Source organism: Nannospalax galili, unplaced genomic scaffold, assembly GCF_000622305.1.
Source record: "Nannospalax galili isolate Female #2095 unplaced genomic scaffold, S.galili_v1.0 scaffold498, whole genome shotgun sequence".
In the NCBI taxonomy this organism is placed as follows: Eukaryota; Metazoa; Chordata; class Mammalia; order Rodentia; family Spalacidae; genus Nannospalax; species Nannospalax galili.
In genome coordinates this window covers 590,875-611,419 of record NW_008342032.1, presented here as the reverse complement: position 1 = coordinate 611,419, position 20,545 = coordinate 590,875, and the positions used below count along the sequence as shown (strand labels likewise).

Here is a 20,545-nt window from a genome sequence, read left to right as displayed (position 1 = left end):
AAAGAGAGGGAGGTGCTCCCCAAGGTCCTTTCCTGGTGATAGAGACAGGTGTTTTATGGGCTGTATCACATGCACAAAATTCCCAGTTGCAACAAAGAAAGTTGGACACACCTAGAAGTGGAAGGATTGGTGTTTACGAGTTATATGAGGGAGGAACAGGAGGAGCCAGATGTGATTGTGACAGTCTAGGCAATGCTTGCTGCCTACTTCAGGTTCTTTCATTCCTATACTTAAGCTTGCTTAATCTACTTTGGATTTGGAGAGAGGAATTGCAGCTGGGAAAGACATAGAAGAGTTTTGAAACCTATAGGCCCTTCTTCTGGCTCTAAATGTAGCTGTTACATTGTTAGAAAAAAGACAAATGCAGATGTTGGACCATGTCAGAAATCTTGTCAAGAGCATGGAATGTCTCACACAGAGTGGAGATATGGCTTCTGATTCTGGTGGCTTATTTGCTCCAAAGAAATGTGAACTCAGGACATATGCCAACCAAAGCTGTGGATCCAGAAGCATTCATGAATATTGTAAGTTGGTGTTTTCAGGTTTGGGGGAAGTGAAGGGCTACATGTTCACATTTGTATCTGGGTAGTGGCTGTATTTTGTATTATTTCTATATGTTATAATAGTTTATTCTAGAAAAGTATAGTGAAAAATAACACCCTGAACAAGAAAGGAGGCTAAAATGCATATCAGTACACCTGGAAGTTTCTCAAACAAATTTAGGAAAGTAAGAGGGCTTCACCTTTGGGCTTCAAATATAACTTAACTTTTCCTTGAATTCTCAGATTTGTCCAATGAGCAAGGAAATCATTGAGGTATTTGGGTCCAGTCTTAGACCTTTGATGATTTCCATTTTCTCTTTGGCTTTGTTTGGGATTTTTCCATGTCGTAGAGGCATCACCTCTAACTTCTCACTCTGAGGGCTTTCTGTAGCACGCAGGCTTACCGATGCTCACTCTGTCAAATGTCCATGAGAGGAAGGACCCTGTGAGCCCTGGAGGCGTGTGAAGAAGAGCTGTTCTATTTACTTTCATATTCTAAATTGGGTTTTAGTCCATGACCACCATAGAGTTAACATTTATTCCCCAGTAATCATCGTGATAAAACTGTAGAAATACAATTTCATCTTCATTGCCCTGTGCTGGATATACGTGTATCTACAATTTTCAAATCAAGGCATTGAGATTAAAGCACTGAAACAAGTTAAACAAGCCCTACTGCTGCCAAGTGGTAGACCTGCTATTTAAATTCAGGCCTGCCTAAATACACGCCTATAATTATAATTACTACGCAAAATCTCTCCCAGGTGAGAGGGTAGGGAGGCGACCTCCAGATGAGAAGATGATTATATTAGATGCTCCTGTTCCACACACTTTTCTAATATCCCACCAAAGGAGGAAACAACAATGTTTTGGAAGGATTTTGGTAGAAACTTTCTTGTTTTCTAATACTTTCTGCATGGTTTCTAAATCAGGTTATTAAAAAAAAAAATCTGAATTTACATAGTACTAAATATCAGGCTTCTTCCAAACATGCCAGTGGTTGACAGCTGTTTGTCCACATACCACGTTATGGCAGACCCTTAGGAGTCATGAAATTACAAAGCCATCTGGAATTAGGGTACAAGGAGCCCCTTTGACTGCAAACAAAACTCATCTTCAGAGACCCACCCACTGCATAGGCCCAGCACCTTCAAGCTGTTAAGATTTCAGAAAGGATTCTACATGACAAAAGCTCTACCACTGCAGGGTTTATTAAGAACCTACTAGGCACCTGAAATTGTGCTATGCACTGATGCTACAGAGAGATCAAAGAAAATCAAAAGCCTTGACTTCACCAAGCTCACAACCCAGCACAAAAGACAAATTTTCAATTTTTGATCAAAGAAAAAAAAACATAAAATAGGAGGAACTAATCTAAAACTCAGGGAAGATGTTTTAGCCTGAAACCCAGGTCATAAACAAGACATAAGGTTTGATGGTATCATTTTGGAGAGCTAAAACAGGTAAGGACATGCCGTATTCAAGGAGATGGATGTAAACATTTAGTTGACTTTTAAATGTTGAGTACTTTCTTGATTTCAAAAGCAGTATGTGTCCCCTGTAGAAAAGCAAAGGACTTCAGAGGACAATACTCTAAGCTAACCATTAACAATTTTGTCATGTCCTTGTCCTGTCTTTTCCTTCTAAATTTATGAAATTTCTGTTTTCTAAAGCAAGAATAGAGAATATCATACATAATTTGACATTTTCCAACATTTTCTACTATAGATATTCTTTCTCTCTATATATATAGATAGATATATAGATAGATACATAGATATCACAAAGTATTTCCCAAGTTTTTAAATAACCATTTAAGAACATCATTTAACTTCCTGTATTATAGTTCATTTTGTGGTACAAATATTTGTCACAGATTGAATATTGAATTCTCTGGGGGAACATACAGGTTTTAAGGCAGAATCCATATTCCAGATAGATTGTAACTGGACATGGGGGTATACACCTGTAGTTGCAAGCTACTAGGGAAACAGAAATATCACTTGAGTCCACAATACAGTGAATGAGAGAGAGAGAGAGACAGAGACAGAGAGAGACAGAGACAGAGAGACAGAGAATCTGTGACATCAACACCTGTGGAAAGTTGTGGGTGAAGCAGGAGCAGGTGAATCCAAGTTGTGATACAGGCTCCAAAGCTGCCTCAACAAACCCCACTAACATCTCTGGAACTAGAAGGGCCCTTCAGAGTTATCATAAATTGGACTGAGATGACCATCAATTGTCCCAAATAAGTCACTGGGTATGATAAAAAGGGACTGAAGCCATCCCCCAAGGGCTCCCTGCTGACAGCACCTCCAGTGCATGGAATGAGTCCTTCATTAAGGGGAAATCTTGGAGGAGTGTTTCAGTGTTTACCACCACATTTATTTTACCGGTCTGTCAGTATAAATTATTTTTTACTCTTTTAAATAATGTAGCAAGGACTGGTAAGACAGGTCAGTGGGTAACAGTGCTTGCCAGCAAGCCTGATAACTTGAATTTGGTCCCTGGAATCGACACGGTAGAAGGAGATAAACAACTGCCACAAATTGCCCTCTCACCTCTGCACCTGCTCTTTTAAATAATATAACAAGGGCTGGCAAGACAGCTCAGTGGTAACAGTGCTTGCCAGCAAGCCTGATAACCTGAATTGTATCCCTGGAATCCACATGGTAGAAGGAGATAACTGCCAGAAATTGTCCTCTGACCTCTGCACCTCTTGTGTGTTGTGCAAATACACACACACACACACACACACACACACACACACACACACACTATAATAATACTAAATAAATAAGGGGAAAACATCCTTACGATCATGTTTTGATATATAGAATTGATTTTTTCCTTAAGATAAAATTTTCAGAAATAGGCAATTACATTAAAATTTAAATATTAAATATAGTTATAAATTTCAATTTACACTCAGGAAGTGGAGTCAAAAGGATTTCAAGTTCAAAAACAGCTTGGGCTCTATAATAGGGTTCTGTCTCAAAATGTACATACATGAGTAAGTGTACATATGCATGCATATACACTTATAAATGTGTGTACATATATATTGGTAAGATACTTTTTAAAAGTTATGCAGGGGCCTGGAAAGATGGCTCAGGGGTTAAGAGCACTGGCTACTCTTGCAAAGATCCTGGATTTGGTTCCCAGCACCCACATGGCAACTAACAACTGTCTGTAACACCAGTTCCAGGGATCCAATGCTCTCTTCTGGCCTCTGCGGATATTGCATGACACAGGTACACTTACTAACATGCAGGCAAAACACTCATATATATAAAATAAAGATTTTAAAACTTTAAAAAATGGTTATGCAAATTTGAAATTTACCACCTTATTCTTTCTTTAGTTTTTAAAAATATTTTATTATTTTTATTTTATGTGTATGAGTGTCATGCCTGCATGTAAGTAAGTGTACCTATGTAGTGCAATGCCCATGGAGGACAGAAGAGGCTATCAAATCCCCTGGAACTGGAGTTAAGGACAGTTGTCAGCTGCCATGTGAGTGCTGGGATTCCAAGCCAGGTCTTCCGCAAGAACAGTCAGTGTTCTTAACTTCTGAGCCATCTCTCCAGCCCCACCACATCTTATTCTTTAAAATATGTTTATGTATACAAATTTATGTCTTAATATTATCCTATATAAATTCTTTTGTCAAATATGGTCTGTTGATCATCTGTAGAAAACATTCACTAAACATGTAGCTCTTTTCCTTCTGAGATATCTTTGCCTGTAAGTTCTCTTGAATAACTCCTTTTCAGTCCTCAAAGACCATCTCACATTCTCCTTCCTCCTTAAATTTTTGCCTAATGAGTCCTTCTCATGGTGCTGTCCCTGATCAGAATCCTTACTCCTTCCTGCCCTCACATGCTTCAGCCCTCGCCTACAAATGGCCCTCAATAACATAGAACCTATAACCTCTACCTTATCAGCCGACTTCTATTCTGATATTTTACATATCTTATCACTCCAAGTTGTCTCCAACAGAAATTCTTGAACGGATTGTCTGTCTGGGGCAGCAAGCACCTTAAGCAGCACCTGGAAACTTGTTAAAAATGTCAGTGCTTTGGGTCCATTCCAGACCTACTGAATATACCTGTCCAGCAACTTACATCTTGGCGAGCCCTCTGAGAAGGACTCATACACGCTCTAAAAATTTTTAAGTTAACCTATGCAATGATGCCACAAACAGACACATATGAACACTGCATTCCATAATACTTGGTTAGTTAGGTTTTACATACGTACACATTGTATTTTAATTATATGTAATGCCTGCTGAGTACCTGCTGCTATGTGCCAGGCATTGTAGTTAGTGTTATATGTGTAGTCTTTGCAATAATCCGACACAGCATGAACTAACAGGAATAGTGTAAGGAACAGAGACAGTGTAACTAGGCTTTTCAGCACCATGCAACCAATTTGTGCGTTACCATCAGAGCCAAGCAGGACCTTTCTTCTTAATGACTGTGCTGCATTGCTCTACATTCAGTGTGAGACCTTTGGCATGGGATTTCTCCTCCTTTGCTCATTTTGAAGAAGTCCCTAACAGAAATACTTCCTTCCTTCTCTGGGTGATGACAGACAGCAAGAGGAATGAGGTCTTTTAGGAGGAGGACTCGACAGTTTGGAGGAGAGGCTTTTGACTAGTGGTCCATAATGGGCAACAAGGACTCTGGAACATTTGAAAAATGAGTACAAGAATATTTATGCACAGCAGTTTTTCGTAGCTGTCCTCAAATTCCCTGAGAGATCTTCAGTTTAAAATGTTCAAAATCATTATCCTTATATATGTGGTTTCAGAAAAAATGACCTGGAGTAACATGGGGCCCAGAGTTCCCCCTAAATTGTAATCAGCAGGCACAGCACTGATTACAGTATAATTGCCTAATCCCTAATCCGACCTGAGTTCAAGGTTATTTCCTCTGGATGAGCCCGAAGTATGCCAAGGTTTTACAATTTGTGTTCTGCTCCAGTGTTTTCAAACATCAAAATTCTCTAAAGACCCCATTTGAAACAGAAATTGCTCGGCCTTATCTCCAGAGTTCCTAACTCAGTATGCCCCATTTGAATGCGATGCTCTGCCTTCTTAACAGATGCTCAGGTGAGGCTGGTGTTTTGATCCCCCAGTTCTGACAACCATGATCTAGTTCTGTACCCAGATGAAAAGTAAAAAGGGAATGATAGGGATGGGTGTAGTATAGTGACAGAGTACTGGTCTTACATGGGAGACCCTGGGTTTGATCCCCAGTGCTGCAAAAATGATAAAAAGTAATGAACCTGAAGCATGAAGAGGATTGACTGACAGTACTAAAGTAATGTGATTAGTTAGAGAAAAGTAAGGACTTGCTTGCCTATATCTTAGAGCATCAAGGAATCTATTCTTTTGAATCATTGAGACTACAGCCACTTACACACCTGAACCCTAAATTAACTGTGCTTTTTCCATAGAGTGAGATCATCCAGCACCAAGGGTATCCCAGTGAAGAGTATGAAGTTGTAACTGAAGATGGGTACATCCTTTCTGTTAACAGAATTCCTAAAGGGTTGATGCAATTTAAGAAGGAAGGTATGGGTCACCCAATGTCACCCTAACATGATAGTTTTCTTGTGGCCTAAACTTCCTTCTGGTTTCAATGTATAGTGGAGAGTCTGGATTCTTAGTATAGACTGGGAGTCATTGGTTAAGTCAGAGGATGTTATCAGTTCCCATATGCTCTCTATCACCTTGACCTTATCAAACCACATCCATATAATCAGCATATAATTTTTGATTCTCAAAAACACCTTTGGGTTGGAGAAGGTGCTCAGGAGTAAAGTATGTGATCACCATATATAAGGCTGTGGGTTCAATCAGCATAAATAAATAAATCTTCAAGAAATCAACTTTTTAACATATTCCAGCACTTAGCCCATTCTCCAAAGTCCTTCTCATTAATCTAGAACATTCTCTGATGATTCCTTGAAGAAACCACCAGACTGAGTTGATGAAGAATGAAAATTCCAATATATTACCTGATGTTTAACAATGCACATCCAAAGAGCACTTTAAATGTTTAAGATGTTGGCTTATTTTCCACTAAAAACTTTGAAAGAACCAAGCTCTATGTGCACATTTTAAATTTTCAATGGGTATTTAATTTCATCTTTAAATGTGAGATTCTCAGCTAACCGTGGCTTTTGAAACATTCATCACCAAAGTATGCTCCAACTCCCTTAGAGTTTGGCCCTGTTCTTTACAGTTCATAACAGCAACCATATTATCTGTCAGGGATGCTGATAATATGATTTTTATTAAATTTTAATCTTTTGTGTGTATGAGTATATTGCCTGCATATATGTAAGTGCACCTATGTCATGCAATGCCCATGGAGGACAGAAGTGGGCTTCAGATCCACTGGAACTGGAGTTACAGACAGCTGTTAGCCTCTATGTGGGTGCTGAGATTTGAACCTGGGTCTTCTATAAGAACAGAGAGTGCTCTTAAACACTGAGCCATCTCTCCAGCCCCTGATACCATATTTTCTTGTGTTCTTTCAATGTGCTATCTATAATACTAAGTGCTTTATTACAGTAGTCTCATTTAATTTTCATTCTTATCCTAAGATACTGACTCACACAAAGGTGCTGTGACTAGCCCAGAAAGTATGTGCTGACACTTGCCAGTAAATTGCACTGAAATCAAGAAATGAAGAGCCATTTGCCAGTGTAGCTCATGTTCTTAATTATAATCAGAAAATGTTGGGCAAATGTTACTGGACTTTGGTATAGAGAAGCTTCAGGATTTTGTTTCATTCTAATTGAACTCATGTAGCCTTTTGAAAATCAGCTTTTTAAATTTGTATCAGCATGTCTGTGCCTGATACACGTCTACAATGTTTCCATCTCAATGCTTTAAACCTACAGCTTTCTGTGCAGCTTACCCAGATCCTTCTTGTTCACTGACCACCATAGTCAAAATGCAGCCCCTTGCCATCTATTGACATCTGGCCTCATACACTCCTTTACCATGCCTAAAAACATTTCAAGCAATAGATATTTTCTTTCCGGTTTATTGTCTGTCTCTCCTCCACCAGAGTGGAAACAGAATGGAAGCAGGGACTTCATCTATTTTATTCAAGGCTATATGCAACAAGTGACACAATGCTGACCCAATATGCTGGATGCTAATAAATATTTGTAGGATGAATGAATGAAACTTGTGCAAGTAAATGCATAGTGTAGGAACAAGGAGACTTCTCACTGTGGCCCACAAATCCGAGGGCCCTGGGCCAGGCATAGCTCTTCCAAGCATTCAAGTATAATGATTACTAAGGGTAGGAGTCACCTGCCCCCCTATTTGTAGGTCAGGTGTCTATTTGTTCTCACAGGCTGTTTATTGTTGAACTTGGGGCATTGGAGTCCAAGTTCAAAAAATGCTTTTAGTCCAATTGGTGCACAGTACGCCCACCCCCTAGTGGCTGGTATTCTTATAGCTCCCTTTGCCTCTCAATGAGCTATACTATTATGTTTTGTTTTGGTTGTGAGAAACAGTGCCTCGCTAGGTAGCCCAGGTTGGCTTCAAACTCATGTTCATCCTGACTCAACCACCTGAGTTCTGGGATTATAGATACTGCCACCGCACCCAACTTAAAATTTTATTCCGATGTACAAGTTTTCCTGTATTAAAGAAGCCCCTTTCAACCCTTTCGAGCTGGATTGTGGGTCCTTTTATTTGGTCATTATACCATTTCATTCACACACACACACACACACATATATATATATATATAATAAACTTTTTATTTAAACATGGTACTCAGTCATTTTAAAATATACTCTACTGGGATAGTTCAAATATTTTCTGGGAAGCCGAAATAAGTCTCACAACAATAACTACACACACACACACACACACACACACACACACACACACAAATGGAAACTATTTGATTTTTTTTATCGTTGACAGACAATGTGCTATTTGTTCCTTGTGATCTATATCATTTAATCATTTCAAAAAGCCCATTTTACTGATGGCAAAAAAATTAAAACACAAAAACGTTAATTGACCAAGGTAGTCCAACTACTAAGCAGGAGAAGGAAGATTTGAACAAAGACTTCTCTGACTTGCAAGGCCTTAACGTTAGAAGAATAACAAGAAAAATAAGGGACATTTCAAACAGCTGAAACCTTCTTTTGTCTGTAGGATCCAGGCCCGTGGTGTTACTACAACATGGCCTATTTGGAGATGCCACCAACTGGATCTCCAACTTGCCAAACAACAGCCTGGGCTTCATTCTGGCTGACGCTGGCTTTGATGTATGGATGGCAAACAGCAGGGGAAACACCTGGTCTCGGAAACACAAGACTCTCTCCATAGACCAAGATGAGTTCTGGGCTTTCAGGTATATAAAAACTTGAGGATGGAGGTGGATGCAGATGTCTCTGGAAGAACTTGGTAAAGGATTACGGCTTCTAGCATTTGGATAACTCATTTAGCTGTATCATTGATATCCCAAAATGATATCCCTTAATTCTCTTAATCATTTTGTGATTTTGGGGGTAAGTATGGGGAATACTGGGTTCCCCATGTTGAAGTCTAGATCTGGCTAATGGATTGAGAATGACAGCTGATGTCAGGTGATTGGGACTAGATAGAGAGAAATGTAGATCCATTTCCATGGAGGTTAAAACTCAGGGACTGACTCCTCCATATCTGATGACATGGACTAGGAGCCCAAGGAGATTGGACCAAGTGATATTAAAAAGGGAAATTATTTAGTATTGTGTACTATTATTGATTTAACATCTCTCACAGATGTACAATGTTTCTAGTCCTATTGATATCCAAGCTGCTCTCCAGGCATGTCATCAAACAAGAGTTTTATTGCATTTTCAGTATTTGTCCTATAAAGGAATCTCTATCTCTGTCTCTCTGTGTTCTTTCATGCACAGGGTAGGAAGAGCCTCCACTAGGAGGTGACTAATGTGCTCAAAACTATTCACTGATAATAATCACTCTATAATACCATTTGAAGAGAACAACAATTCCCTGGCAGCTTGTGACCCCAGAGATAACCACACATAAGCAGGTTTGAAACCAGTCCATCCTGAGGGCTGTGGGAACACAGTGGCAAGCTAGCAGAGTTAATATTGAGAATATTCTTTTCAAGCCCTGGGCATGGGGGCGGGGTGATTCTGTTTGTATTCTGTTCATATTATAATTTTTCGTATAACTTTGTCTTTTCCTCTTATAGTTATGATGAGATGGCTAGGTTTGACCTTCCCGCAGTGATAAACTTTATTTTAAAGAAAACTGGCGAGGAAAAGATTTATTATGTCGGCTATTCACAGGGCACCACCATGGGTAGGTTCAAAGGAAGCGGGTTTGTATGTTCAGAAGACATGAACTTGTGACAGGCACAAAGTTATGCCTGGACTCCAGCCAACTTTCACTCCTCTCAGATCTGGCCTTCTCTTCAGAGGCTTCAAACACTTCAGGGAACAGAGACTGAACTGAGGGTGTTCTGGGGTATGGCAGAGGTAGCAAGGTTGTGAGTGCAAATGCCATCTCTCCCGCTTAGATACCTTAAAACAAATTCTTATCGCTCTGCTCTCAATTTCCTCATCTGCAAAATGATCATAATATTTCTCTCATAAGAGTGTTAGAACTAATTGGCCTATTCAATAGGACATTGCATGTGAGCTCTGTGAACAGATATAGTGTCTAAATCACACCATAATAGAAAGTTGAAGCACACAATAGGCACTCAATAAATGTGTTCAGTGAGTGAGGCCTAGTGTTGGGTGTTAGCCCCACAGTAAGCAATAAGACACAAAGAATTATCAGGGTGTTATATGCAGAACTTATGGTATTTGCTCACTTTTCTCTTTTCCTGTCAATATTAGTGTCTGGGACTCATGAGGTACTTTGTCCTGGTCTGGGTGAACCTGTGAGAGACTTTTGTGATGACTCCTGAAGGACAGATCCAACAGATCAGTTACCCTAGAGATGGAGATTGTCACTATCCTGACCCCATATCAGACCCAAAAGCAATAAAAATACCTTTAGCTAAGCTTGGATTAGAAGGAAGAAAGATCCAAGAGGCAGAGTTTGGCCAAGAAGAGGCTCTCTGAGACTGGGAAGGGCATTTCTCTTTGTTGAGGCCAAACCCTGAGTTAAGAGCTGGGATATAGATTGCTAAGGAGAAATAGTTTTCAGCCAGGATAGTTGTGTCCAACTACCAGGAAAGGCTTATACTTGTTAAGGAAAGATGGAGTTAACTGTCTTGCTTCCTTTGATCTCTGTGGCTCAATACCTTCTTTATGTGCTTCTAGCTTCACAATAATTATAATTGTCTTTTGTGAGTCCTGGTTAACTGCTTGCCATTACAAATACATGTTTTTTAAATCTCTGAACAAGAACATAAGAGGAATTTGTACCCCCTTTTTCTAGATGAATACATTGTGACCTAGTGAAAGAACTAGACCTTACAGTGAGCCACTAAGCCAGTGCTTGTACTCGTGTGATGCAAATACATACAAATAACCATTATATAGCAAGGACAATAAATTGTATAGAAATCATACATATCTACCCCTCAGCTCCCAAAAAGTCTACTCACCACCTTCACAGATGTTGGGGTTTTTTAAGTCAAATCTTTCAAAGATCAGAAATAGGTAAGCTAGAAAACCATTTCAGCCAGCTTTGGCTCAACTCAGGATGGTTGCTGTTGCTTTTTTGTAGTAACACACCATGCCATCAGCAAGTTGTGCAGGTACTCTGGTCATGGGTGCTCTCACCACACCTGACTCACCAGATGGTTTGCTTCTGCAAAAGCTCTCAGTGAGTACTAATTAGTGTCACCAAGCTTGGTTTTTGCTAACTCTGAATTTCCAGGGATAGAGTGGCCACTTTTCATCTCCTTAGAATTCCTTAAATTAGGCACAGGCCTTTAATACCAGCACTCGAGAGGCAGAGCCAGGTGGATCTCTGTGAGTTTGAGGCCAACACGGCCTACATAGTGAATTCCAAGCTAGCCAGGGCTACATTGTGAGACCCTGTGTCAACCCCCACCCCCCACCTCCACAATTCCTCTGTCCTCAAGCTACTAGGGAAATAAAAGATTTAACATACTCTGAAAAGCTTCAAAGAAGCTAGAATCAGAAAGAGACAATTTACTGTATGTGCAAGTCCAACATTTCCCCAAAAAGTTCACGCATATCGAATTGTTAGTGTCGCTCCTTCAAATTATTCAGTTCTGGGACACATACCATAAGGAAGGAGGCTGAGACTCGTGGAATACCAGGCTAGCAAAGTCTAAACTACTTATGGTAGAGTTCGAGTCACTGACTTTCATTTAGCAGATAACATGTAGTTTACCACACAAGATGAACCTGACTTTAAAAATTAGAATAAAAAATTCTAATGGCTGAGGGACTATTGGAACTGAGTTCAAATTCGGTTGGCTCATTTTTAACTGACACACTAAAGAATGAGAAGTTTATCCTTGGCTTGGCTTGCTTTTTGATAGCAGCAGTGTGCTGTGGGGTGCAAGGTCTCACAACACCCTCACAGAAAGGTTACAGACTTCCAGATCTGCTCCTTCTCTAGTATTCAGACATCTTTTAAAATTGGCTTTTCTGTGTTCAATTGTTTAGCTTAACATGGAGGCAAATGTGCTAGATGCTGTTTTGAAAGGAAGGTATGGGCAAGAAAGCAGAAAATTCTTTTAGTGGTCAACCACAGGAGTGTTCATTTGAGGAACTTCCTGCTTTGCATAAAGAAAAAAATTCCTGGGGAAGGTTATTTAGGGTTCTCAGATCTTGATATTTGAGGGGAGTTCTAATCTGGTGAGAATTATGGTGGGATGGGCTTACGTATTTTTCATCCTTCCATGCTCACAGTATAGCTAAGAAAGCGAGAATAATGAATCTTTCCTGTGCTTGCCTTTGCATGCGACTGCACAGCTAATCAGACACAGAGAGTAGTAAAGAAGGGCTCAGTCTTTCTTGAGATTCACTCACTTTCTGGAAACTAAACAGAAGTGATGTGAGAAGAGTTTCTCTCATCCTCATCTCTCAAACTGCAACATCACCCTAAACAGAATGAGTATACATACATGACTTCAAATGCAAGACCAAGTCCTGGCTTTCTGGGATAGTCTCTTTATTCCATAGCTTCAACAGAGATCTTCCCTAAACAGGGATATGTGGGGAAATTGGTCTCTATTCAGGCTATAGAATCAGAACAGTTTAACACAATGAAAACTTGCTACTTGAAAGCAAATAAATACAGTAGATGTCACAGGAAACAATGGAGGTTTCACTGTTGCAGCCCCCCACCTGTGGCATCTGCAATTGTATCAGAAAAGAGTTACGAACAATCACACATCATTTTAAAAAGATTTTAATAAAAAGAAACCACACATTTTATTAATTCTTGGATAGTCAGTGCCCATGATGATAACTTTTTCTCTCTTTCTTACAGGCTTTATTGCATTTTCCACAATGCCAGAGCTAGCTCATAAAATCAAAATGTATTTTGCTTTAGCCCCTATAGCCACAGTTAAATATGCAAAAAGTCCTGGGACTAAATTTCTGTTGTTGCCGGATATGATGCTCAAGGTATGTGACAACTCAGAGGCTGTGTGCAGGTAAGAAACCCTTGCAGCCAAGTTTCCTGTAGCTCACACACACCTTTGAACTTGAGCTGTTGTCTCATCTCATGTTTCCGCAGGGATTATTTGGCAGAAAAGAATTTTTATACCAAACCAGGTTCTTCAGAGATCTTTTTATTTACCTTTGTGGCCAGATGATTCTTGATCAAATTTGCAGCAATATCATATTACTTATGGGAGGATATAACACAAACAATATAAACATGGTGAGTACGAGCCTCCTAAGTTCCATTTCCTAAGCCAAGCTGGAAGTTTTCAGTCTTAATCCTCTGAGGTGAACTACCACCAGTCAAGAGTCAGAGAAATGACATACACCCAGTAATTTTTAATTTCTAAATTGCAAGGAAATGTTGGGAAAGTTTCAGGAGGGCCTGAAGCAGAGTTAGCATCAGGGTATTGGCAGGTGTTAAATTGGCATATTACAAGTAGAAGAGGTTGGTTTACAGTTAATAGGTGGAGAAGAACAACTGGAAAACTGGTAGTCAGCCAACCACACACCACCCACTTCTTCCCTCCACTTGGGATCCTTTGATTTGTACTTCTAGCTCCTTGCTGAAAAATGGGAGTTTCAGCTTGGCTTAGGTATAGATAGTGACTAGTGGTGTCAGGTGAACTCCCCAGGATGCATGCTCCGAGTTGGAGATTAATATACAGAATGATTTGGCCCTTATTCTAAATATCTCTAGTAAATTTACTATTATCTATTTATGTATTTATTTATTTATTTATTTCTGTTTTATTTAGTTTTGCAGTGTTGGGGATTGAAACTAGCAAAGTTTTTAAATGGGAAGGCATTCCCAAATGAGAATATACTTCTCAGGGAAGCACTGGTGTTTTATTTCTGTTCATATGTACTTTACTGTTTAGTAGATCATTTCTGGTAATTTAATCGTGTTCCCCTTTCTTAATCTGTCACCTTGGAGATTTGGGCTTGACGAGATTCACATCCGGTGGCTTTTTCCTGATCTCATAAATCATTCATATTTTGTTGCAGAGTCGAGCAAATGTATATGTTGCCCATACTCTTTCTGGAACATCTGTGCAAAATATTCTACACTGGAGCCAGGTAAGAATGTCAAGTTTGAAGCTTTTGATAAGGACTCCTGAGCATTTTGTCTGAACTAGTTAGGAAGCCCAAGGGTCTCTGTTTATTCTAAGCTCAAATCTGGTCAGTGATTGAATGTGTACTTGACTGAGACAGCTGAAATTTTAGGAATTAGGAGGCAAGGGCAAAAAGTAGCTTAGGGATGTCTTCAGTGGATCTTGAAAGTATGATGGTTCAAGTAAGATGCTTCTCTGACTGTAGCCACTCCAAGACATGTCTGAAGAAAAACGTGTTTCCACATTCTCCTTTGTGGCTCTCTCAAGCAGGAACAAAGAGGCCAAAGTGGCCCAACTGGGTAAAGGGATCTTCACAGTTCTTGGTGTTGCAACCTTTACCAGCAGTCTCAGGAGAGAAAGTCATGTGTGCATATATGTGTGTGTATATATATATATATATATATATATAGAGAGAGAGAGAGAGAGAGAGAGAGAGAGAGAGTTGATGACATAGTAAATTCTGAACTGAATTAGATTTTGGTCACTATCTGTCGGGATCACCATATTGCATAGTTGCAGGAGGCATTTCCCAGCATAGCCTCTGGAATTGTGGCAAATGCCCTTTCACACTGATACAGCAGTTACACTTCCTGAAACCAACTATACAATGGTAACACTTTTCTGTAGTCCATCTTTCTACTAAAAGACCCAGAGTCTTGCCTTTGCACTCTTCTAAAAATTCTCCCAACGTGGAGTGGAAGAGTAGCTCAGACAGCTTTATTCTCTGCTTTCCTCATAACTGAAGACATGATAACACATTTCCGACACCTCACCACCTTCTTTATATACCATGCTTTTCCTTACCTTCTCTCTTTCAGGCAGTAAATTCTGGGGAACTTCGTGCATTTGACTGGGGAAGTGAGACCAAAAATCTGGAGAAATGCAAGCAAGTAAGAAAGTCAAATACCATCTGCTAAAAATATGTCCATTGGGAATGTGTGAAAAGGAATCTATAATGGCAAGTTATTCTAGGGATAGGATTAAAATACAAGAATTCAAGCAGAAAATGATAGTTCAAGTTTGACTGCATTTGAAAATGGGATACTACGCAGCACAGTCCAGAGGCCTCCCTCTACAAAAGAATGAAAACAAGGTAATGGACTTCTTGAGAGCAAGATGGTGTAGATTTAGTCCTGGGATGAGTCAGTACTAGGAGGACCTTGTTAGGACCCAAAAAAATAGGCAAATAAGGATGTCAGGATGGCATGACACAGTAAAAAGAGCTTGAAGTAGTATGTGAGGGTTTCTGTGTTAGTGTGGCTTCTGTACCTCAAATCTGTGTGATGTGGGTGGGCTCCTATGATTCAGGAGGACCCACTTTATCTAAAAACTCATTCTATTACATAATCTCTAAGAGTTATATTGTGGTTGGAGAGATGGCACCATGGTAAGACACTCGCTGAGCGTGGCTGAGCATACCTATAACTTTAGTGCTGAGAAAATTCCAGATTCAGTGAGAGACCTGTCTCAAGGGAGTAAGGTGGAGTGCAATAAACAAGACACCAAGGTCCTCCTCTGGCCTCCAGAATGCAGTGCCTCCTAGTATGAGCACCTGCACACATGTATGCACACATGTGCTCACCACACACACACACACACACACACACACACACACACACAGGAGTTCTATCTGATCATACTTTTAATAAATGCAATTTTCAAGTTAAAATTACCAAAACACTCCCACAAATATTATTGTGTTAGCAGAACTATGAAATAAAATTAAAAAGGAAGTGTGGGAATCCAAATTGGGCAGATCTTGTCTTTTGAGTGTAAAACCCTCACTGAAGATTACTAGTTACCATGTGTGTAGACGTAGATAGATATTAGTCAATAAACTGAACTGGAGGGCAGAACAGACACAGCCTAATCTTTTCTGAGGTCTCATATCATAATAATTTTCACTGCTGTAAATTAACCCAGACATAAAATGTTAGGCAACCGAACAAACTGTGAATTGCCCCTTAGAAACTCTCAGTCACTGTCACCAACTCCCTCCTTTTAAAAAGATCATTCTTGACTGTCCTCAAGAACGGACCCTTAGAGAAAGCAGCCACATTTCTAAGATGACTTTAATATTTCAGGATTTGGGGGGCTGTGTGTTTTAGAGAAAATGATGTATGCAGAAGAAGAATGGAAAATCAGCAACGAAGGGAAAACAAATACGTAAAAAGATGGTAATTTAAATCATGCCAACTTAGAGCTAGAAGTGATATTCAGTCCAATGTCTTTGCCCAGAAGATGAGAAAAAGCATTACTCAGTCCATAGAATGTCCTTCTGGTACAGGTCTAATTAGGCAATCATTTCAGATTCTTAGGGAGCTTGAAGGACAAGGAAGCATATCTGGGATCAAAGCTGAGTGTATGATTGACTTTATGGTAAGAAACTGGCTTTCCTGGTTCTATAGAAATTTCTTAGTGTTTATTAACCTCAGTGACTCAGGCAGCCAGGAAAATCTACCAGCACTGCTTGAACAAGGAAAGTCCCTTGAATAAAGAAGACTACATACCTTCTGATGATGATTCAGGCAGAGCTGGATGTGAGGGCTGGAGCCGGTCCTTTAACTTTACCTCCTCCTTACTTCAAAGTAACTGAGTGCCAGAGGGTGACTGTGGATTTCTCCTGCTTTTGGAGAGGCAATTAAGCTGGACCTATGCCATGTTTATGGGGATGCACAGACCTTCCCAATAGGTTCCATAACTCTCCACTTCTCTGTAGAATGTCCAGTTCTTGCCTCAGAAATTGTAACTAGCAGGATCATTTTTTTCATATTTATGTTTTTTACATTTTTTTATTTTATTAGAAGAAGCATTTCATAACAGCTTTAACATACTCAATAACAGTTTCCAGAGCAAAGATACATCTCTTTCAAAAGTGGCTATAAAATTTTTAGGTTCACTGGTGAATTAATATAATTATACAATATTGAACTCAATATAAGCCCTGTAAGACATAAAATTGAATCATCATTATTTTTAAAAATATTTTTATTGAGTTTTTGTGCATTTCATATAATAGGGCTTAATCAAATATAGACCCCCTCCCCCATCTATGCCTCCCATAGCCCTCCCACCAAATTTCATGCATTCTGCCATATATGTTAAGTCCTATTCAGCAGGTCAAGCATTTGTACCCAGATGTCCCTTGGTACAAGATCATCCACTAGAGTCTAGTTTGCTTATCTAGAGCCACTCTCTTAAAGATCTACTCTTCCTCACCCAGAAGTAACCTTTTGCCAATAGTTCCTTGACTAGGGTAGGGGCCTGCAGCCCATTTCCCTCTTTTTATGCTGGGTTTTTGTCTGAATGAGTTGGCATGGGTCTTATGCATGCTGTCACCATTGTTGCAAGTTCATATGAGCAAGTTCCCAGTAGCCTGAAAGCCTCTGTTTCCTTATGTTCATGCACTAACCCTGGCTCTTACAATCTTTCCACACCCTCTTCTGCAATGGTCCCTGACTCCTCGGTGGGTGAAGCTTAATATAGGAGTCCTATCCAGGGACATACACTAGCAGTCTAGCAGTCTCTTGTTCTCTAGAACTTAGAAATTGTGGCTTCTGTGTACATTGCACTCTGTCGTATGAGGAAGCTTCATTGGCGAGAGCTGAAAGATGTATTAATATTCTCTCTACCCCTGTTTTGCTAAGGAGCATCATTTTTAAAGGGAAATTTACTTATAATATGTTTAATAAGAAGAAAAGTTACACATTATTCACTGTGTAAAATACAAGGTAGGGACTGGAATGCAGCTTAGTGGTAGAACACATGTTCAGTATGCATGAGGCCCTGGAGTCATTCCCTAGCAACACACACATAGAGAGAGAGAGAGAGAGAGAGAGAGAGAGAGAGAGACAGAGACAGAGAGAGAGATAGAGACAGAGACAGAGACAGAGAGAGACAGAGAGCGACAGAGAGACAGAGAGACACAGAGACAGAGAGAGAAAGCTAATTTGCATGTCTCCTCACATGACCTAGAAAGTTATTAGAGGTATTATCTCCATTTCACAGATAAAATAAATAAAAATAAATCATGTAAAGTAATGTTACCTTAAAATAGAAGTTGGAGGGGCTGGAGATGGGCTCAGTGGTTAAGAACACTGGTTTCTCTTGGAGAAGACCCAGGTTCGAATCCCAGCAGTAACATGGCAACAACTGTCCATAACTCCAGTTCCAGGGGATCTGACAGCCTCTTCTGTCCTCCACAGGCATTTCACAACACGGGTGCACTTACCTACATGCAGGCAATATGCACATACACATAAAATAAAAATAATAAAATATGAAAAAAATTTTAAATAGAAGTTGGAATAGAAACTGTTAACAGAGCTCTACATGGCTCTAACACCAACATGACTTTCACCACAATACAGGGCATAACTGTTATGTTTACTTGTGACTTTGGAAGTTAAAATGTTACCTGGAGTTAAAACCATTCTTTTTATCTAGCCAACTCCTGTAAGGTACAAAGTTCGAGATATGACAGTCCCGACAGCAATGTGGACAGGAGGTCAGGACTGGCTTTCAAGTCCAGAGGATGTGAAAACACTGCTCTCTGAAATGACCAACCTCATCTACCACAAAAACATTCCTGAATGGGCCCACGTGGATTTCATCTGGGGGTTGGATGCTCCTCACAGGATGTACAATGAAATCATACACCTGATGAAGCAGGAGTCCAACCTTTCCCAAGGAACCTGCAAAGTCAAACTGTGAGACTTGTGCTACTGGCAAGTCTTGGAACAATCTCGTGAAATACGGAGCTAGGCCATGAGTGGAAGACTTCAAGGGTGATTTCCAGACATAGAAATCTACTAAATCAGTAGGTAGGAGGATAGAAATATGGTATGCTTTCTTTCAGATTTTCTCATTTGACACTAAAACTTATATTTACTTTTTCTATAGTTAGTTAAACTAAACTAAGTTGGTGAAGCCAGAATTCCTGTGCTTCATTTCTTCACCATCTTGTAGGGTAGTCTTACTTGACAAACATTAAGTGTCTGAATATTTGATGTAGCATTCAAGTAAACTTACTCAAAGTATCTATTTTCTGTAAGTCATATTTTGGGAACAATAAAGTAAAAGGACAAATTGGAATAAATATCGAGGCTGTAAATCTCTGAATTGTTGACTAAGACCAAGTGAACTGGATATGGCCACCTTGCTGCCATAGAGATGGGATACCATTTCAGAAAGCCACACTACCTGTACAACAGAAAGTCAAAGTATGCTATGAGTAAAATGTATGTTAAATATCCATGGAATAGGGTCAGGTTTCATAGATGGATAGCAGAAAAAAATGTTTTGTAGGATATTTATGAGTTTTCCAATAAATTAATTATGCATCATGTGTAGCATGTTTGTGTGTATCAATCCTGAGGTTCTCATCTGGGGTTAGAAGACCTACTGGACCAAATAAAAGCTACGAAGAAAGTTTTGCCATGAGCATAATGAAATAAATTACCACGTATTGTATTCTTTAATCACAATTACTCTTAGATAACTCCTAACTCATTCATAAATCTAGGTTTATTTCTTAGGAAGATGTTCAATTTTCACACAATTTCAAAGATCCCAGTTGTAAATACTATTTTGCAAACTCTTCTCTGAAGATAAGTCAAAGCTATACCCTGCATGTTGAAGGCATGCTATTGAAAGCATAGTGCTGTGGATTAAGCATCACTAGAGCAAAAAGTGCACTTTTTTCTTCCTCCTAAATTACCTGGTAACTCAGTCCAATGCTAATATGAATCTTAAATAAGTTGTTTAATGACACTTAGAAAGTTCAATATCTATGTGTATAGTGTTATTTCCCTTAGGGTCTGCACATATTTTTATGAACATTTCCAGCTTTGATTTCTATTAAATCTTGCTCTGTTCAAGGATAGTAAATCTCATTTTAAAACTGTATTTGTGCCCATCTACAGTATGCCTTGGTCCATGTTAACGGCTTGCCTGACTCAGTCTTAATTTTCCAAAATTGACTCATAGAGTATATTTATTTCCATTCAGTTTAATTTACAAAACAAATGAAACGTTTGGTATTCATAATCTCTCACTTAGAAACATAAACCAGATAGTTCTCTATCTTTGCAAAGAAGATCTTTATCTAAATAAGTTATATTTTAATATTATTAATAAAAATAAATAAAACTGGGGCTGAGAGTAGTTTGGTGGTAGAGCATGTGCTTAGTATTTGTGAGGCCTTAAGTTTAATTTCCAATTCCA

The 20,545-nt window shown here is 39.4% G+C and overlaps 1 protein-coding gene across 1 annotated transcript; it reads left to right on the top strand.

Moving 5' to 3' along the window:
• The first annotated feature begins 203 nt into the window (after nucleotides 1–203).
• Nucleotides 204–19,067, top strand: Lipm (lipase family member M). The gene is made up of 9 exons (XM_008837845.1): nucleotides 204–524; nucleotides 6,009–6,126; nucleotides 8,746–8,944; nucleotides 9,797–9,906; nucleotides 13,030–13,166; nucleotides 13,279–13,425; nucleotides 14,214–14,285; nucleotides 15,139–15,210; nucleotides 18,767–19,067. The coding sequence occupies exons 1-9, from the start codon at nucleotides 378–380 to the stop codon at nucleotides 19,031–19,033; spliced, it is 1,269 nt and encodes a 422-aa protein (XP_008836067.1). The 5' UTR covers nucleotides 204–377; the 3' UTR covers nucleotides 19,034–19,067.
• Nucleotides 19,068–20,545: the final 1,478 nt, after the last annotated feature.

Bases quoted from the DNA above. Each gene is read 5' to 3' on its own strand.
- Lipm (XM_008837845.1), top strand. From the start codon at position 378: ATGTCAGAAATCTTGTCAAGAGCATGGAATGTCTCACACAGAGTGGAG. The intron at 9,907-13,029 runs GTAGGTTCAAAG...TCTTTCTTACAG, and splicing joins TTCACAGGGCACCACCATGG to GCTTTATTGCATTTTCCACA. The intron at 13,167-13,278 runs GTATGTGACAAC...ATGTTTCCGCAG, and splicing joins TGCCGGATATGATGCTCAAG to GGATTATTTGGCAGAAAAGA.